Source organism: Chenopodium album, chromosome 9, assembly GCF_948465745.1.
Source record: "Chenopodium album chromosome 9, dcCheAlbu1.1, whole genome shotgun sequence".
NCBI classification, from domain to species: Eukaryota; Viridiplantae; Streptophyta; class Magnoliopsida; order Caryophyllales; family Amaranthaceae; genus Chenopodium; species Chenopodium album.
Genome location: NC_137842.1, coordinates 63,711,165 through 63,731,061, shown reverse-complemented (window position 1 = coordinate 63,731,061; position 19,897 = coordinate 63,711,165). Strand labels below are relative to the sequence as shown.

General features: G+C 35.3%; 3 protein-coding genes across 3 annotated transcripts; all 3 read right to left on the bottom strand.

Moving 5' to 3' along the window:
• Positions 1-320: 320 nt before the first annotated feature.
• Positions 321-6,385, bottom strand: LOC145558727 (uncharacterized). Its single transcript, XM_081620048.1, has 9 exons — positions 6,249-6,385; positions 4,960-5,157; positions 3,830-3,918; positions 3,084-3,143; positions 1,733-1,972; positions 1,587-1,649; positions 1,019-1,087; positions 748-793; positions 321-646 (listed from the first exon to the last, which is right to left on the bottom strand). Exons 1-9 carry the CDS (start codon positions 6,256-6,258, stop codon positions 567-569), a joined length of 855 nt encoding a protein of 284 aa, XP_081476174.1. The 5' UTR covers positions 6,259-6,385; the 3' UTR covers positions 321-566.
• Positions 6,386-9,334: 2,949 nt separating this feature from the next.
• Positions 9,335-10,763, bottom strand: LOC145557918 (uncharacterized). The gene is made up of 3 exons (XM_081619095.1): positions 10,638-10,763; positions 9,675-10,517; positions 9,335-9,538 (listed from the first exon to the last, which is right to left on the bottom strand). The coding sequence occupies exons 1-3, from the start codon at positions 10,761-10,763 to the stop codon at positions 9,335-9,337; spliced, it is 1,173 nt and encodes a 390-aa protein (XP_081475221.1).
• Positions 10,764-11,609: 846 nt separating this feature from the next.
• LOC145558726 (uncharacterized) lies at positions 11,610-18,061 on the bottom strand. Its single transcript, XM_081620047.1, has 10 exons — positions 17,684-18,061; positions 17,007-17,132; positions 16,611-16,698; positions 15,723-15,808; positions 15,426-15,632; positions 13,680-13,804; positions 12,470-12,628; positions 12,295-12,375; positions 12,163-12,217; positions 11,610-12,083 (listed from the first exon to the last, which is right to left on the bottom strand). Exons 1-10 carry the CDS (start codon positions 17,792-17,794, stop codon positions 11,901-11,903), a joined length of 1,221 nt encoding a protein of 406 aa, XP_081476173.1. The 5' UTR covers positions 17,795-18,061; the 3' UTR covers positions 11,610-11,900.
• Between the last annotated feature and the right edge of the window lie 1,836 nt (positions 18,062-19,897).

Sequence of the window (19,897 nt, the reverse complement as noted above, 5' to 3'; positions counted from 1 at the left end):
ACATCAGAAGTTACCCCTGAAAAAAGTTTTTTAGTATTCTGGAAATAGGATATATATATACAACTTTATGTTTTCAGTATGCTTGCTAGTATAAATAACAGAATGGGAGCTCGCGAATTTCATGTTTTCTGTATGTTCGCAAGTGTCAAATAACAAAATGAGAGCTCGCAACTTTCGTGTTCTCTGTGCTTGCAAGTGTAAATAACATGGTGAGAGCTTGCAACTTTCGTGTTGTCTGTATTAAGTTGTTGACTAGCGGAATCCAGTTAGACTTAGAGGCGTTAGAGCTGAGTCCAGCAGAGTCTGTTGTCCTCGGGAAATAGTTCCAAAACAATCTAGTTTGAAGAAAAATGGAGAGTATAATTACAGAAGGTGAAAAGGATAAACAGCTTTATGCAATCCCAACCAAAATGGGCTGGAAATACTACTGGAAAATCCAATAACCCTGTAAAATAATTACATTTAAAATAAAGTTAAACATTGGTTTCCTGGAGGCAAAGCAAACAGATTTTGAGGCATCAATGCTCTGTGCTCCTGTTTCAACCAACGGATAGAAATGAGGCGTGTTATCCTTCCAGTTGTAGCTTCTTTATCCCAGGAAAAGATGGGAGGATCGCAATTATAGCATCACCATATCCCACAGGTTCTGTTGAAAAACTAAGATTAGCAGGAGCAAAAGGAAATAATACTGAGTAAAAAATCACTTTAATGCTTATCAAGCATAGCAGAAAATTTTGATGAGCGTACCGCCATCCTTGCATAGGATCTTTGTGACTTCACCAGATATATCTGACTGCAATTGGAATGATGAAATTGGAAAATTAGATGTTGCTATGAAAGATGGAAAATTAGATGTTGCTTTCTCAAGTGCACAAAATTTGCTAATAGCCAGAATCTACAAACACCGAGCATTCACAATTTGCTAAGAGAAATCAACCATCTTCGATGAATTATACGAAGTACCAAAAAAACAGAAAGTAAATAAATAACAGCATATTCTGAAGAGTAAATCAAATACCTCAACTGGTATCTCGCCACCTAGCTGCTCAATGTAACAAATCACTTGCCCCTCCTTCACGACCTGCTTCTGTTTATGTCAAAAATAAATGTTAGAAACTCATATAGCAGATAGAGAATGTTAAGCTGATAACATGGTCCATAACACCATAACAAAGATATGTCTTGAACATTTATGTGAATTTTCATAGACTTTCGAGTTCTGAAAAATCATTCCTTCTCCAAAATCAAATCAAGTAGCCTCAGTGAAACAGCAAATTATAGAGTATAAATATAGAACCAACACATGACATGAGTACATGATGAATAACTTGGCAACTGATGTCAGCATAAGACATTAAGACCATCCATGACATACAGTAAACTTCAAATACATCGACCCTTCGACAAACATTAAAAAGATGAAAACTTGGCCTCATAGCAGGATTGTAGGAGTAACAGCATAAGATAGCACCTAAATGGAAACCTCCATGTTTCCTCTCCCTTTCTAACAAACCCAAAGAGGCTCCACAAAAATGGGACAATCACAAGAATTAAGAGTGGATTAGGCAAGGGATGAAATAATCTACCTCTTTGCAAGCTGGAGGTGCACGCTTTCCTTTTATGGTTCGAGATCTCCGGAAAAACCCTACCTGCATCATCAATGGCTTTAAAATTGCTACTCTAATTATCTTTAAACTAGAGACACTGAGACAATATATATGAGGATTTTTACCTTTGGAGATTGAATTATTACCAACCCTTCATTTGCCGCTCTCTCAAGCAAGGTGTCAGCAACAATGTCTAGAGGCTCAGCCTTGGTGATGGCTAGTGACGATGGCGAGACTGGACCATTCAAAGAAGGTGCCTCTACTGCTGTGTTTGAACTCATAGAAGCTGAACCAGATGGAGGCAGAGGTGGAAGGTCAACAGCCTTAGACAACTCCCTTGTCACATGGAGGTGAAAACCATTAAGCTAATCTTGCAAGAACGTTAAAGCTATTAGAAATGTGAAGATGATTTGCGTTTACACAAAAACTTGACCTTAGATAAAATTATTATAAATATTTGTAAATATCCTAGTGTAAACTAACACATATTTTTTTATAGATACTAACATCATTTACAAATATTCCACGTACTGCCAAACGAGGCCTAGAACAGGTTAAAGATAATTGCAAAAAAAGTAATCAAGTATGTAAATTGAACATGCAACTCCAATTACTATTTAGCTTAAACTGTACCCCATCCCTTGAAAATATTTAAGCATCAACAGGTATCTCAGCACTATCTGTGATAAAGAATCCTGGAGCCATTCCAAAAAGTGTTGCAATCTAAAATGAGATTCCACAACTAAAGTCCAGCAACACTTGATGTTGTCACTGAAATTGGTTGCAGCATGCCAATGACCAAATTAATGGAGCTATTCTGTGGGATTGAAAGTCTTTATTAATCCAGATGGCTTAAGGTAGCATAATTATGGCCTTTAAAACTTTCAAATCTTCATTTAATTCTGAGATAACCATAATTGAGTCCAGAAATATATTTTTTCAAAAATTTGACGTTTGAAAATGCCAAGTTTGCCAGCTAAATGGAAAATTGGTATGAAGTTGCTACAGCTCGAAAGTGAGATTTTCAACATTCATGATGAGCTGAGTTTTCAAGATATTCTACACACAAGAGTAACCGCAAAAACAATTGTACACTACCAGCGCCCAAACAACTGTACACTACCAGCACCCAACATGTATTCAAGTTTAAAACAAAAATAGGCTTAACCTACAGGATACACTCTAAAGAAAATGTATTAGCTCCACTGATAAGCACAAATTAATTTTAGGAATTAGAATCAAATTCATCTTTCAACACTTTTTTGATAGAATTAGAAGAAATCCAAAAGTATCATGCTTTGCCATCAAAAAAAAATGTTTCAAATCCAGCATTATTGGAATCATAACTAACGAATAAAATTGTATTTCCATGTACCAACTATCCATGGTCCAAAAAGCAATGTGATTCCATATCATCCTATTTCTTATCAATATGAGAAAGGTAAATTAAAATATAAAGGAACAAAGGAAACTTACTTTCAGTTCAAATTCTGCAATTGATGTTGTATCGCATATTTCTGTCAGCAGTAATTTCACCTAGATAGAGGGGGGAAAAGCATAAAATTTTACTTAACTTTTAATCAACGGATAAATAAAGCTCAGATAGAAAAGGAGGGTAAGAAATAAGAGCACAGGTCAGAAAGGGGATTTAGAAGGTAAAAACAGAAAAGGCAGAGATAGAAATTAACCAAGGAAAATCAATTTCTCAATAACCATAATACAAAAAAAAATATGATTATTTTGCTAGCTTGTCTACACCAAATCCCACAATACTCAGAATACAATACAGTATATAGAATTCCCAACAAATTTTAATATAGGTTACCAGGTAAAAGGATATCAAATTGAAACTCACAAACATTATTAACAGTCTAATTTTGTTCAGCCTCTGAAACATCATATAAAATAATTCACATTCAATCGCAGACTTGAAAGGTGTGGCAAGTACTCTGACAGAATGCATTTATTTTAAACAGGTAAGAATCATGTGAATGACTCACAGAATCAAGAAACCGATGCAATGTCCATGAGGGACTTCCCTCTCTGGATGCACATATACCAAGTTCCAAAATATTAGAAAATGGACCAAGAGTCATACATCAAGGCATGAAAGTTCTACCAGCAAAAATAAATAAGAAGGCATTGAGCTGAATCCACCTTTTCTGAACAATAAATGATAAAGAATTTGGTTAAACTTAATAAGACTTAGAAATGAATATAACCTCGTCTGAATTTGGAATAAGCTGGCTAACCGGACCAGAAAGGTTAGTTTGCTCTTCTCCCTCTTCTAACGTTGAAGTAGCTGGCTCACCTATATAAACATTCATATGACAGTGTGAAAAACGTGCAGGTATGGTGAAAAGGATACCTATAAGGAGATTCCATAGTATTTCCTTTTCTCTTTCATAGTTTTATTCCTTCCCAGCAAATGCAGGTTAGATATCTAGACAGACAGACAAAAAGTTTTCCAATAATTACTTTCTTTTTCTGGAGAATTCAAACTTAACTGGTTCATATAACATGAGAATTTGAGACTATCAGCATCAAACAAATTAGCACCCTTATATTGATATATCTTGTCAAATTAATTTGCTAATCAACAAACTCCTCATGGAAAAAATAGTTTACAATTAATACTAATGTAACATAGCCCACAATTTTACACTAGGTCTCTTGTTATTTAAGAAAACTCCAAATGCTGCAACTAAAGTTTTGGATTTTCTTATGTTTTGGGTTTCATTCATGGTGAACATATTTTCAAACTTATCATAGTGCCATTGAGGTTATGGTACCTGTCCACACCATTACCACCTTAGAAATTCCTGTAATAATACTGGAAGAAACACAGGTTACCCTTTTCATATAAAAAGAAAATCTGCAGTAAATCATACAGCTAAAAATTTGACTTTACCCATCCTTTCCTCTCATAAACTCATAAGACAGTAAGACACTATTCTATATCTTCATTTGCATGATATTTATGTAATTCCCAGAATTTTTGTGCAAAATTTTTTACTCACAGACTGAAGAGAGTTATCAAGCATCAAGAAGTTGACATATGTGGCATTGGAGAAGGGCCTACTAGCCTAGAGCACCTACACACCATACTATTACTACATCTTTATCTCAGTTGCAGAATTATTAGACCAAGAATAAATAAGCAATACCAGAAGACAAACGAAAATAAATCCAGGGAGAGAAGCTGTTTCGGACTACACATGCATTGCAACAGCAATGATAAAATTGATGATATGATTTCAAGTTAAAACTATAGCGTTAGCCGCAAGCCTGTAATAGTAGCAAAAGTAAAGAACAAGTAACAAAGGATAAAAAGGATTCTGTTATCACTTACTTTCAGTGGTCAATGATGCTTGAGCACGGCATATAATTAATTCTTTATGTGAAGTTTGTGACATTTTTAAACCTGATTGCTTCCATGACTTTGGCCTACTTCCAGCTCGAATAACACGTGGGAAGGATGTCAAAGATAAGCTGCTCCTGTAGTTAAGCTTCGAGCTCAAAATTTGTGTGTTTGAAATACCTAAGCTACCTGAAATCAGGCAAAAGATAAATTTGTGATTTGATGAGCTTATAATAGGATTGATATCTTCCAAACACATACTGACTTCCATGGGATAATGGAAAGACAAGGTTTCATCTTCGGTGGGAATAAGAGGTGATGGAACAGTAGCAAGCCAAAATTGCAAATAAACTATTTATCGAGTTTTCAATGCTACCCGATCACAAACATGTTCAAAAGGTTACAAATTATGCCTTGTTGCATAGGGGTGGCAATTTGGGTCAACAGGTTAGGTTCGGGTCAGATTTATTGTATGGTTCAGTTGCCACTTGCCAAGTAAGTAGCAAGGCACTTGTTAAATATTAAAGTACATCATCCCCTTCGGTATATAAAAGCCATGTTGATCCAACATTTGCCAAAGCATACTACGACATACAACACTAAGCCATGTAAATAACCTTCATGTCATTCTAATTTTTCACACAACCAAGCAGGTAAAAACTAATATCCATTGGTTAATTTTTTTCTCAAAGATTTTCATACTAACACCAAATGCAAACATCTAACGAACTCGGCTCATAGAATCAACTAACAATATATGAAATTAGACTTAATTAGTGACAATGTCAATCTACTAATTAAATTTACAATCCCTACATGAAGAAAAATAATAGAAGACCAACATTTAAGTAACTAAACTACAGAAACGTTTACTATGTTCAGGCCTTTCAATTCCAGCTCCATTTCCAATTCCAACAGCATGATAGAACTTACCAAATTCAATTGAATAATTTTCAAGAAACAATTTATTTTTTTCATTCGATTGAAACACAATTTCGATGCAAACAATACAACAACAAAAATCATGCAATATAGATAAGAATACAATAAATCAAATTTATAGGGCGTGATAAAATTAAATCTAATTCACCCACTAATTTATAAGCATTATTCAACAGAACCCATAAACCAAATTTCATAAAATTAAGAGCAAAATCAACAACCATAACAAGACAATGGGTATATAAACACAAGGGAAAGTGATGATCACAGCAGAAAGATGCAAACTTGATTGAAATTGAAGGGTTTGATTGAAAGAGGAGAGAGAAAGAGGGACTTACTGGCAGCCATGGCAGTGATTCGAAGTAGTTAGAGAGAGAAAGTAGGAGAGAGAAACTGGTGGAGAGAGTGAAAGCGCATGAAACCCAAAAGCTGCAGAGCTCAGGTTTAGCCGTTTTTTTATGGAATTAATTTGCTGTGATTGAAATACCAATATTTTATTCCCTATTTAAACGAGTACTCACTACCTTTTTAAATACTTACTTCATTTCTCCTTACGCGAAATCTTAGGAGAAAGTAATTAAATGTTGAGGTAGCGAAATAGGTGGAAGAACAAAAAAAATTATAAAATATATTTTATATTAGGTCAACTAGTTGAGATAAATGATTAAATATTGCAAAAGTTTTCCAAATAAGAAAATAGCATATGTATTTAAAAACAGTTTAAAATAAAAAATAAAGCAAGTATTTAAAAACGGAGGGAGTAGATAGGTAGGATGAAGAACCCTATGGAGCTATGAATACAAAGTAAAAAAGTTCGGACTAGTGTGTATAAATAAAAATTATGGTCAAACCAAAATTACTCAACTATATGCTAGCTTTTGAGGAAATCTGTTGGAATTAGTTCACCTGATTTTGTTTTAATTATTCATTTATAACAAGCAAATTTTATAATACGAGTATGTTGGTAGGCGTTTGTATATAAATTATTGGTATAATATGTAATAGGCAAAAGCTAACGAACGTACCGGGGGCGTTGGATAAACTACCTAAAAGTAGAAAGATTAAATTAAAATGAACATTAATTACACTGATCGACGCATGATTTTGTCATACTTTTCCAAATTAATACCACTTTAGGTATTATTTTAAATGTTTATCCAACGTCCCGGGGGCGTTCGTTAGCAAGATCCTATGTAATAAATATTAGTTTTGACATCGTGGCTCGTGCAATAGATATTACTTCGATTAAACGTATAAAAATACATTAACGTATATTAAACTCTAATTTGACATTGAAATCCAATTGTGGCAATGTGTTTCAATACAACACTATGATAGTAAGGGATATTGATAAAACATGTTTTCCTCCAAGATTGGTCCAACACACCCTCAACTACTGAGCAAGGTTATTGAGTAGAAATGAGATTTTATAGTATTATGCACAAAGGGCAAAACGGTAAAGACTCGTTATACTCCCTCCACCCACAATTATCTGCAACATTTGCCAAAAATGGTTGCTTCCATTATGTGCAACAAATTTTTTTGTTTCCTTTTATAGTAATAATGTAAGTGGTAAAAGACTGATTTACCCTTACTTTTTAAATTTAATGTTGTGTAACTTGTTTTAATTACATCATAATCATCTATTACACTCTAATGATTCCCACCAAAAATTAACACCCCCACACTCTCTCACATCCACACCCTCTCATCTCCCAACTGCATCATTCAATGTTCTTCATTGAATTTCTCTCGATTACGATGCCTCCTTCATCAATTCTGGAGAAATCTCCAGAACTTCATAAAAACCCCTCGTTTCACTTTCATTTTCTCACTCTCTCTCCTGATCTCTCTCCTGTTCTCTCTCCTGCGAAACCCTAACTCCAAATTTTCTCTGCTCCCTCTTCGAAAATGAACCCAAATCCAAATGAGTCCCCTCGAAACGACACCCCTGCTCGTATATCTGAGGGATCTACACTTTATAAGCTGCAGCGAGGTAGTGGTCAACTTAAACCAGTTTGCCGTTGCACATCGTACTTCCGGAGATACGTTCGAGGAAAAATCGGAGCGAAACTGTCAGAGTACGTGTCCAGCGACGAAGAGGAGCAGAAGAAGGAGGCTTCTATGGAGGGGGAGGGGCCAGATCTAGGCTTGAAAGATGCATCGGGTGGGGAGATGGGCCTCAACAATGTTGAGGAGGGTGATGATGGCACTTCCAACGCTCTAGCGGTGGTCGAGAAATCTGCTGATGACTCTGACTGTGTTGAGGTTCAAGTTGCGCAGCCCCCTGTAGAGGTTGTGGTGCTCCCTGACTCTCCTGTGTATGGGGGGAGGGTCTTGCCTGAGTCCCTGAAGTCCACTGCGTCTTCCTCCAACTCACCGGGGAAGAAAAGAGTCAGATCTGTCTTCAACCGGGACTACAGCGACTGGGACCCTGACTATTTGGTTGTCCTTAGGGCCAAGTACCCTAATGATTTCCCTCCCAACAACTGATCTGCGCAGCATAACTATTTCTAAACCCTAATTTTGGTTTTTAATGTTGTTGCATATGCTGGTTAATTTTGAACATTTTTTGGCTAGCTTATTGAGTCCCTTATGTTAGTTTATGGTTTATGGCAGTCTCTAGTACTCATTGTTGGTGATTGAGTTGATGCTATGATATATGGTGCTTATATGATGCTGGTTTTACCTTGTGTGTGTGTTGAGTGCTTTGACATATGTTGCTTATATTATGTTGCTTCTATGATGATGGTTTAACCTTGCTCTCAACATGTGGTATGGTTTGCTGTATTTATGGTGTTGTTTTGTAGTAGCTTTTGTTCAATGTGATGGTGAATTAGGCTTTGTGAAGTGTGTTTGGTTTCTGCTTGTTGAATCATTCCCATAATGGCCAAGGGAATGGTAGTTTGATGCATGATGAGGCATGTGTTGGTGCCTACATAGTCCTATTGAATTGATGCCTTTAGTTCTTGCAACTGTGTTGGTGTGCTATGAATGTTTGAGTCCCCCTATGATTCATGTCTTAATGCACAACTTCCAAATGATGAAGGGACTCACTTTGACTTGAATGCGTTAGGGGGCTTTGCTCCAACAAGTGTGGTTCACAGTTGTTGTTGAGGTATCCACCTTACACCATTCCAATGAAAACAAAGTAACCTAACTGATGGAATATAAACAAACTATGTCAATCCATACTTAATTCATTTCAGCACAATATTTTACAACTCAAAAAGTTTTTGATCATACCCATTCATCACATGACTGCCTTAAATTTGAAAATTTAATCTAGCAAAATACACATAACCAAATCAGTCTAAGCATAAACAAAATACAGTTGCTTACATTGTCAAAAAACTTGTTTTGATCACTTGTTTGGTTATGTGTGGAAGTCATGCCTTGCTTGAATGGTGTTCTTCCCTTGTCCCTAATCTGCATCCACCTCCAGCTGAGTATTGTCTGGAATGTCTTGATTAACTTCAATGAAAAGTGTGTTGAGGTGGTGCACTGCTTGTTGAATGAGTCCCTTATCACATTCCAACAGTTTAGGAAGCATACCTAGGTTGTCCAACCTCTTCTTACCCATATGTGGTGGATTGAAGTTGTTGCCCCCTTCCTTTTCCAGAATCATCTACATCACCCCTTGCAAAGTGATCCATGTGTACTTGTTCAGTATGGGATCAAACCACTCATAAGCCTCATAGACTTTCTCTATTAATTCCTCAATTTTGGTGGGGGAATGATTGATATTGTAATGACTGTATGACCTTAAAGAGTCCCAAATCAAGCACATTAAGGTCTGGTGACTGTGCTGGTTGATATTTCATTTGAATGTTGAACCCATCAGATGTGCATGCTGCATTGAATTCCTCATCCATAGGAATCTGATGAGGCCTTGCATTGTCCCATTGGATGTTAATATCTTTAGGAAGACTTGGATGCCATTGTCTTTTGATTGCTGGTATAACATTGTTCAACAACATCTTCCTGATTTCTTCCTTGTTCACACTCTCTGTTGCCTTAGTTTCCAATACCCCTGCATCTCTGTTCTTGCTTTTCTTCTTTGCCCTCTGTTGGTAGATGAATGGGAAAATACCAAACTTCCCATCATGTAGCATGTTCCCATTGCTGTCATACAATGGTTTGCCAATGACCCCCATGAACATTGCTTTGATTTTATACCTCTTTGATTGCTGACATCTGTATGGGTTTTCTTCCTTTGGTAAAAGATAGAACCTCCTAGTTTCAGGGTTCATGTAGAACCATTTCTCATCAATGTGAATATCCTGTTGCATGTCAATAAAAGTTGGATTTCCAACTGCTGGAATGGGATGAATGTGCCCCAGTGCCCACTTCAGCCTTGCCACTTTGTGATTAGATGTGAGTGCTGGATGGTTTGCTGCTGTATGTATTCTTAATCTGCCCTTTTTCTTTAGCTTGTGGAGAAATTCATGGGAGATTTTGAGAGCAGCTGCATAGCTCCTCTCTGTTGTCCTTTTGTACAAAGGCACAGATTGCAAGAACTCATCTGATATGTCCCTAGGTTTTGGACCAGTTTTGCCCAGTTTTCTGCTTCTGACGTCAATTACATTCCCTTGAGCTATGTTGTCCTTAACAAATTTCCAGACCCTTTATGATGTGCTTCTGTGAATTCCATACTTTCTTGCAATGTATGACAAAAATCCCCTTTTGAGTTCCCCCTCATGCATGTTGAGTAGAAAATCATCTACCAGTTGCCTTTTTGTATCAACACTAAGTTGCTTTCTGCTTGTTGGCTGTGCTTGTGTCTGATGTTCCTCATCAGTGTTGTCCCCTTCCTGGTCACTGTTATCCCCTTCACTGAAGTCTTCTTCCATGCTTTCATGTACTGATATAGTCCCCGTTGAGTAGTTGTTTTATATCAAAAAAATCCTGATCAAAATATTCTTCCATGTGTGTGGTCCCCTCTCTTTTTTTTTGCAGATGGTGAATGAAGGTGATGAAGTTTTTTTTTTGCTGAAGTTTTTTGTGAAGACCTCAAAGAAGCGGAACCCTACTGCTGCCCTTAGTTTAGGACTAATCTTAGTTTAGGCAGTGTATATTTTGGACTAATTATGTTAGGATTTGATGGGGGTTTGTTTTGGAAGAAACTGAATTCTTATGGTCTGTATTTATTGCTAACTCTATGGTAGGTGCCCTTTTATATGGCACTTGAATTGTTTTAAACTTGCTGAAAGTGTGAATGAATGTGTGAAAAGTTGGTGAAATTTGAAAATTTTCAAAGTTTTGGTGGAAATCTGAAATTTTCAATTTTTCACATGAAAAAAATTAGAGGGAAAAGTACATTCCCTCTACATTTTGGTGACAGATTTCCGCCCTAAACAATTGAGTGGACCACTTTCTCTCTCCATTTTCCCACTCAAAAGTACCCACATGCATAAAGTAAATCAAGTTGGACCACTTTCTCTCTCTTCTTTCCCTCCAATATAACACTTAATTAAACACACCAAAATGTAATTAAACTTCCCTTAAAGTTTTGTCTAGGAGTCCGTAAAAGGTACAGTTGTTGCAGATAACTGTTTGCGGGGGGAGTATTTGATTATTTTTTTTTTTTTTTTTTTTTTTTTAATGTACGGAGTTATGGATTTGGCAATCGGAAACATACAGAATGAATGGAGCTAAGTTGAGCTAAATGAAACTAGACTTAAAGAGTTAAACTGAACTAAAGTGAAATTATGAATGATATAAGTCCAAAAGATGTGGCTCTACTCCATTAAACAATTCCTAAAAAAAAAAAAAAACAAACAATTGCATTCATTGCTTGATTCATCAACATTTACAAGACACTATCTATATAACACAACCTTGCTACAGAGCATTGCTTCAATAAGCTGCACATCACCGAAATGGGGAAGTATGATAGTGAAATTATACATTTATCCTCCAACCCAAAACCTATCTTGAGCAAGCATCACCTTCAAAAACTCAACGAAACCTTTTCTACTGTTGGATTTTCAAAAACCCTTTCTACTCCTGCTACTTGGACTAGCAGGAGCAGGACTTCTTGCATTCATAGATTCACCAAAACTATGAGCACGAGCAGGACTGCCTCGATATCCATCAACTCGAAGAGGAGATCCTACTGTGCCCTCAGTCCCAGCCTCCAGAACTTTTGCTTCTTCAGTCAACATCCCCAACTTCATAGGCAAAGCTTCATTATTAGTTTCAAGTAAGAAAGAGCAATGGATGAAGAGGTGGGGAGGAAAATAATATTACCCGAAGTTCATTTTCTCGGAGATGATCTTCAAGAGCCTCAATAGCAGGAGTAAGGCTGCAATATATAGTATCAAGTGAATATACAAAATTTACGACCAGAATAAAGGTACTCCTGAATATCAGCTTACTCACCAGTATTCCATTAACTTGCACATTGAAGCTTGATATGTTGATGTATGATGAATGAAAGTAAGCGGATGCAACTTGCCATCCCTTTATAGAAGTTTTTATACAATAACAACCTATTAGAGGAAATTTAGAAATGCCCTGTAAGAAGGAAAGAAAAAAGAAGCCATCAGAAGTTTACCTCATATTCTGGGATATCGCTTGGTTATAAGCAGCCTTCTCCTCTTCATACAACACACGCTGCAAATCCGTAAAGGAGGCCAAAGGTGAATCTAGCTTGAGAAGGGAAGATGCAGGAAGAACGTCAAGAGGGATTTCTTTCCGGATATACTCTGCTCCACTACCAATGCAGGCAAGGAAAATAACTTTAGAAACATCAAGTAATAGCCTACTAGCTTGTACAACCTATAACCTGACACAATTGTGCACATGAAAATACCAACTCCCTAAGAAATACGTAATTATAAATTTTGAAGAGAGCTTCTCAAAACAGTTTTGCAATTTCCACCTTTTTTCTCATTAATCCAAAACAATCAATACAACAAAACTTGCAAGAATACATTTCAATCCCCAACCTTATTATCCCCAATCTGTACGATATCTACTAGCTGCAGAAACTTCAAAACCACATGCACTCTCCATCCTAAATTTGCCATTATATAAAACTTCAGAGACCCCCAAAAAGTTAAATTGTTTGAATAAATGTGAAATAAAGTTATTTCTTTCAAAATATAAACAGGGCAAGAAATGATGTCTCTTTTGAAGTTTCTCTACACAAAGATTGGCAAATTTTACAAGCTGCTAGGCGCCTAGGCGCGCTTACTCTCATCATACTCTTAAAAAAATAATAAATAAAAGATGTATGGTAAAGCTCAACAAGTCATGACAACAGAAATTGCTGTCAAAAGAATGACATGATATATTGATTAGAAAAACACACTTTTACAACTAATCACGTCAATATCTGAAACTGGAAAATTGACTCTAAACACCAAATTCTCATTCACCCACCAGAGCTGCTAAAACAACAGCACAGTAGCATGACAACAACGACCCCCCCCCCCCCCCCTTCCTTCTCTGTCCCCTCTGCATCTCCTACCACTGTCAATCCTATACTTTCTTTGTATGGACAGCGCAAACACCTCCCATTTCCCTAGCTATAACAATACTAGAACAAGTCTTTCAGAAACAGAATCAATTGATAGGCAACTGAAAACCAAATACTGCATGTCTGCAGAGCATAATAGTGTAATAGAAAAAGATGCATACCACAGTACTGCTCTGGGAAAATAAATTCTTTAATAATGGTGCCAGCACTATATAGAGAATTGGTATTGTAGAAGATATGAGATAAAACACTAGAGAAAGGATGAGCACGTACTCATATATACCTCATTTCCAAATGAGAGCGATGCATTGCTTCTTGCATGCCATCAGACATATCCATGGGATCAATGTCACCAAAAGCATTACTGACGCTGTCAGGGTGAAATTTCCCTCCTATTCTATCAGAGCCCTGAAATTTTCATATAAATGGATAAAGAAGCTGCCTACATTTCAATTTTTTTTAACATTAATCATTCAAAGGTAGACAAACAGGGAGTTTAGAATGTAGCAAAAGAAGCATCATAAAAAATTAAGAAAAATTACCCTTATACCTACCCCAACAAAAAGTTATAGATTGATGTTCTTTAAGAGACCCATTTATCTTTATTCTGGTTCCAACTCATCTAGATTTTAAGATAATTGATAAAAATCACAACACAGATTTGCACAAAGGAGGTCATGCTATTAAGTCGAATCAAGACAACCCAAAAAAAAACTCAAAAAAGGCTCTCTGACATGTCACACACTAGAAGAGGGAATATATTCTTACACGTTCAAGCCTTAAAGAGAAAGAGAAACACTCATCTCATGGAGATGGAAGTACAAACACCACAATTGACCGATTGAGTGTCGATTACTTTAATGTGTGTAATTCAAAGTTAAACCATTCCTCACAAACCATTGTTAAAAAGTATCATAAACTACAAATTATAGCCTTCATAGGAACCCTCATTAATCCTTCTTTAGAATAAGTTTCAACTGCCAATTTTGTCAAATCAATATCCCTCTTATATTCAAGACAATGCTCCTTTTGCCAGCGTACTTTTTTCCATCCTTTGCTAGGTCCACCAGAATTACGTACACATGGATTTTCAACACAACATTTCATATAAACCCATGCTAGTCATAATATATTCACTGTCACACACATGACAAACTGAAACCACTTCTCTTCCAAAAGGTGCTACTTCCACATGTAATAAGTGCAGAATTTCTAAATGCATGTCATATAGAAACTTAATATATAGATGTTCCAAAGAGGTGGAGGGGGATTAAAATTTCAGCAAGTTGATAAACTTTAAAATAACACCCATTGAAAGAGGAGCTCAAAAAACTTCCTAATTACAGAAGAAGCATCTAGTTGACTTCCTGATACGCAACTTCAGTCAAGTGACAGGAGTTGCAGGACATACATGAGGAAAATACATAATCAAAATAGAATGAGAGTAAACTTATATGTTTTATTGACACAAGCACCAGCAGCAACTACTATTGGCATTCATATAAAACAAATTTCTTTGCACTTTCGTAAATCCTTCATTTAAGAATAAGCTCACAAGATAATCCTTCCAAAATCAAAGGTCATTCACATCAAAAAGAAGTACCATAGATATATATCAGAAGAAGAAGAAGAAAGTAAACAATTGTTACTAACAAGGGTAATAAAAAGCTGAAGGTAAGAACAACTCAAAGGAATGGACTATAAACAAATAAAAGATTATGCGATAAATTATATACAGGGGATATATAAAATCCACTTGTGATCAAGATCTCATAACAACCAAAATGATGAAGCCCTGGAGACTAATCTTTCAGTGATTGAGCATGTGGAAAAAGAAAACTGCAGCACACTTGTATTGAAGTGCATAATAACAAAAGAGCTTGCCCAGAGCATCCATTAAAGAATAGTGCAAAGCCTAGCATAGATTATGCCTTAACATCACTTATGACAGCAACTATGTAACATTTTCATTGCAAGTCATTCACTAAGGCATCATGTTTGAATGAAAATACCCAACTCTGTGTCTAACCTTAGTTGCAGCAGTTCTTGAATCACCTGTGTCCTGTTCAGGTTTTTCACCCTTCCCAGAGCCTAACTTTGATGCATCATCAGAACTCAAAGATGATTCAACATCTATAATGTTATTTTTCTGTACAGGAGATATAGTCATAGGCCTAGAATTGTAACTCTGCTTCCCATCTAAAGATTGGAATGCAATGGCTTGAATTCTTCCAACCTGAATATTGGCCAACAAAATTCACAAATTGCTCCAACAAAAGTGCAAGAATAAGGGTTTAAAGTTTTTTTTTTGATTATTGACACAAACCTTATAAGCATCTTCATTAAAACATGAAAATATAAGCCCGATGAAACCTGAATCTAAAAGCTGATACATTGCCTGAGTACGCACATCTGCAGAGGGTAGTCAATGTCAATTCACGGGACAAAGTAAGACAAACACAGAGTTTATCCAATCTTAGAGCGCAATATATACTTCGGTTTGGAATTTGAATTACTAGAAATTGGCCATAGAATGCAGCAGAGATTAGTCAAACAACCTCACCTTTCTGAAAAACAAAAAATTTATATGCATATACGTACGTACATTGCATATGTGTGTGTGCATTTGAATGTTAAAAATAATTCAATCAACCAAATATTATCATCTCAGCCACCACAGCATTAGACTAAGCAATTCATTACCAGAGGCAAAGCCTAAAACGTCAATAGAATCCAAAATTTGTATTCCAAAGCAGATAAAAATAAATTTTCAATTACATTGAGATGTAATGCATGCAGAGAATAAGAATTACATTACTCAACAAGATTGAGAGCGACAAGAAAACTACACCTAATTAGATTATAGCCTAAAATGGTAAGTATATTAAAGAGATAACTACTTAGCCTTAATCCCAGACCCATAGTAGGCAGGATTTACAGAGAGTGGTTTTTGGTGGTATTTTAATCTGAAGAGGTAGGGAGGAGATGACATGTCACTAAATTTAAAGTTTTTATTAATATATATATTTTTTATTGGATATGCAGAATATATGTAGTATAACCAATACCTAATAAATGTCCCACACCTAGATTATGTGCACCCAAAAACCACTGATTTGTATAGAGCTATAGACAAGGAGTCGAATTGGTTGGCTCCTGCCCCTTATGGCCACAGCAACAATGAAAGTAACAATTGTCACAATTCCATACTTACCAACATGCGATGGAAGTACAGTTATATGAGGATGAGAATGATACCATCCAATCACTCTTGTTCGTCTTCCAGTTGAAGCGCTCATTCTGTGCTATTTAGTTAATTACACAAATCGTCCAAAATTCCATGCACATTTTTCAAAAATCTGAAACTTCAAAGTTCACTCATGTGTAGATGTTTACAAGATTACACAGGTGGCTGTAGATTTATATTCTTTCAATGCACTCATTTCCCATTTGTTACTTTTGCAATCTTTAAAAATCCAATTAACTTTGCCTAACCTACCAAATTTATGAAGAGAAACTTCCTTCATCACTCACAGGCTCACAGCCCCACACAAAGTAAAGGGATTTAAAGACGTTAGCTGAACATACACAAAACAAAAACAAAGGATATTTCTGCCATAGCTGATGCGGCAGCCAACTGTTCAGGGTTAGTTTCCACTCTGTCCTTCCTCCTATCAGACCGAGTCTGCGGTGCTGCGCCCCATATCAAAGCTGTTGTTTTTCCACCTCTCGAGCACTGAAATTGTTAAGTTACCATCACGGCATCAGTATACTGAAAATCTGACAACAAAAGATGTGGCGAGTACTAAACCAAAAGGGAAATTTTGCCACCTTTTTAATTTTGTTTTCAAATTTCAAAGAACTCTCTCACTAATTTCATATTCTGCCCAAATTAAACAACCAATTCTGCCTTATTGATGAGAAATGGTAAACCCCAAATAGTAAACCCACCCTAACCTAACTTACACCCAAAATTCAACAAATTTCAAACCCTAAACCAAATTATTTCTTACACATTGGAAAAAACAACAAAAATCCAACCTTTAAATTCTTAAATTCAGAACAAAATTACATCTTTCATCATGCTAAAAGATTAACATCAAATAAACAAATTGAAATGAAAATGACAAAATTAAGGAAACCCATGAACAAAAAAAACACCCAGACTGCAAGAACATAACTTTCATCAAAAACAATGAAAATAAACCTTAAAATAACCAAAATTCAATACCCATTAACCAAATCTGGACAAAAATTACAGAAAGAGTCAAAAGAGAGAGACTAAACCTCAATGTCTCCAAGAAGAAGACCCATGATCTCTTCTGTTTCGGTTGAAAATGCGTGGGTTACGCAAGTTAACCACACTTCTTCCGACATTTTTACATTTGTCAGTGACATCTTCCCCTTCTCCTTCTCCCTCAAATCACAGAAGAAGATTGAAATTGTTGTGGTTTGTGGAATAGAAATAGAGAGGGAGTGCAGGCGCAACGTTACTGCACTTCTCCAGGTCAAGGGGGTAATTAATAATTATCGCGTTAGAGTCGAGGAGAAATTTGTATTAATCCCCTTGCGATTTTTATTACATATTTACATACAAAAGGTTGCAAATCAAGTGACATGCATTTTCATACCTGCTGGTAGGGTTAGATCAAGATACGATTTGGGTTGTTTCCCTCTCGACTTTGGGTCTTAGGGGATATACTCCTGTTTTTAAGTGACACGTCCTTTTAGTATAAATTTTATTAACATAAAATATAGAGCAACTTTAATTCAAATTAGTTTGTCATATCATATAAGCTTTTGACTGAGCAATTTATTTTAGCTAAGTTATTGTCATTGCCAAATTAGATTCGTATTTAAATGAACTCCACTTTATTTATTTATTTATATATTTTGAATAATGAACTCCCCTTTCATGATTAACACTTTTGAATTTTATTCATTTTAGTTATTCTATTTTGTTTGGTTTTATTCCCTTTTTGATAAATTGTACAAAGCATATTGTCTCTCAAAAATTAAACTTTGTTCGTTTTAAAAAGGTTAAGCTGATTATATATTTGACCGCTAAAACTATTGCGTCATCTTTAAGCTTTAACAATAAATATAAAGAAGAAGAAAAAAAATATATAAGTCAGTTGATATTTTTTTTACCCTAAATGTGTATGTAATGATGTACAATAGTTTCAATAGTCAACTTGCTCAAAACAAAAAAGGTTTAATCACTTTTGTTAATTAAATGCATCGCGTTTAATTTTTCTTAAAAAAAGACAAAAAAAAAAAAAAATCCATATTGTAGGTTAGATTTTAGCAAATTTTATGTTAAGATTTCTAGTTGATTACAAAGTATATCACTTTTGTAACCCTTTATCAAAACTCCATGCCTCTTTACTTTTAAATTCACTTCAAATTGTTGACACACACATAAAAATAAATTAGTTTAGTTCATTCCTAAGCTTCTAAACATAAGTCTCAAATCCTTTGATCTTTAACACCGCCATGTCAATGGTGATCGTGATGGTGACAATGTGAAGCTAATTTGTTTGGTTTAGCTAATTGTATTTTTCTTACTCCAAATGGTCGAAAAATGTAATTCATCCTATATTATGCATGTGTAAGATTTTGTTGGAGAATTAACATGCACCGTAAATGATTAGAATGTGCATTAGAATACTACTTCGTACATATAAAAATTTGGGAACTTAGTGACAGGACAATAGGAAAGATACGAGTATATAATTTAAGATACTAATCGAAAATTATGTTTTAAAAGTAAAAGTGTGTCATTATAAAATAAAAATAACTTTTAAAGAAATTATCATGAATCATAGTTGCGTACAATATATTATTTTTCTCTTGAGGTAGATCTAAGTAGATTAATGTTATGTTTGATAACACATTTTCATCACCATTAAGGCATTAAATGATCAAGTGTAAGATTTTTAAGACGACTTTTTTTTTTTTTTTTTTAATGAAAATATTTAAGGGCAAGTGCAAGTTTAGCTGCTAGATAAACGAATTTTTGTTAATCTGGTGGCATTTTTGTAAATATATTGAAAAGGCGTAGTTATTTATTCAGTATTTTGGTGAGTTGTTCAATTACTGTTTGCAACTTGCTTTTACTGTTGGTAAGGAAATTACACTTGTACCCCTCAACTAGTACGTAAAAAGGCGTGTGTATCTCTCCACTGGTACTTGAAAAGACAATTATACTCCCAGATAAACAAATTTTGTTTATTTGGGGAATTAACCGGGTACATCTCAATATTTAAGATGACTTAGGGCATGCTTTTTTTCAGCTTAATAGTTCAGTTCAGCTCCTAATTTCCTTTGCTCATAAACAATTCATTTAAGCTCCATTCACTTTAGTTCAGTTGATCTCAGTTCACTAAATCAAAACAGACCCTTAATGATTAGATTATTTGGCAAAACCTTAAACAAAATTCAAGGTGACAAAAATATGACATAAATTGAAATATTAATTTGAATAACATCCTTTTTTTT

Bases quoted from the DNA above. Each gene is read 5' to 3' on its own strand.
- LOC145558726 (XM_081620047.1), bottom strand. From the start codon at position 17,794: ATGTCACTGACAAATGTAAAAATGTCGGAAGAAGTGTGGTTAACTTGC. The intron at 15,633-15,722 runs GTTTGTGTCAAT...GCCAATATTCAG, and splicing joins TTAATGAAGATGCTTATAAG to GTTGGAAGAATTCAAGCCAT. The intron at 12,084-12,162 runs GTAATATTATTT...TTGCCTATGAAG, and splicing joins TCCGAGAAAATGAACTTCGG to TTGGGGATGTTGACTGAAGA.
- LOC145558727 (XM_081620048.1), bottom strand. The intron at 3,144-3,829 runs GTTATATTCATT...CCCTCTATCTAG, and splicing joins TTATTCCAAATTCAGACGAG to GTGAAATTACTGCTGACAGA. The intron at 647-747 runs GTACGCTCATCA...GTTTTTCAACAG, and splicing joins GATCCTATGCAAGGATGGCG to AACCTGTGGGATATGGTGAT.
- LOC145557918 (XM_081619095.1), bottom strand. From the start codon at position 10,763: ATGGAAGAAGACTTCAGTGAAGGGGATAACAGTGACCAGGAAGGGGAC. The intron at 10,518-10,637 runs GTAGATGATTTT...AAATTTGTTAAG, and splicing joins TTGATACAAAAAGGCAACTG to GACAACATAGCTCAAGGGAA. The intron at 9,539-9,674 runs GTCATACAGTCA...GGGGTGATGTAG, and splicing joins TTGATTTGGGACTCTTTAAG to ATGATTCTGGAAAAGGAAGG.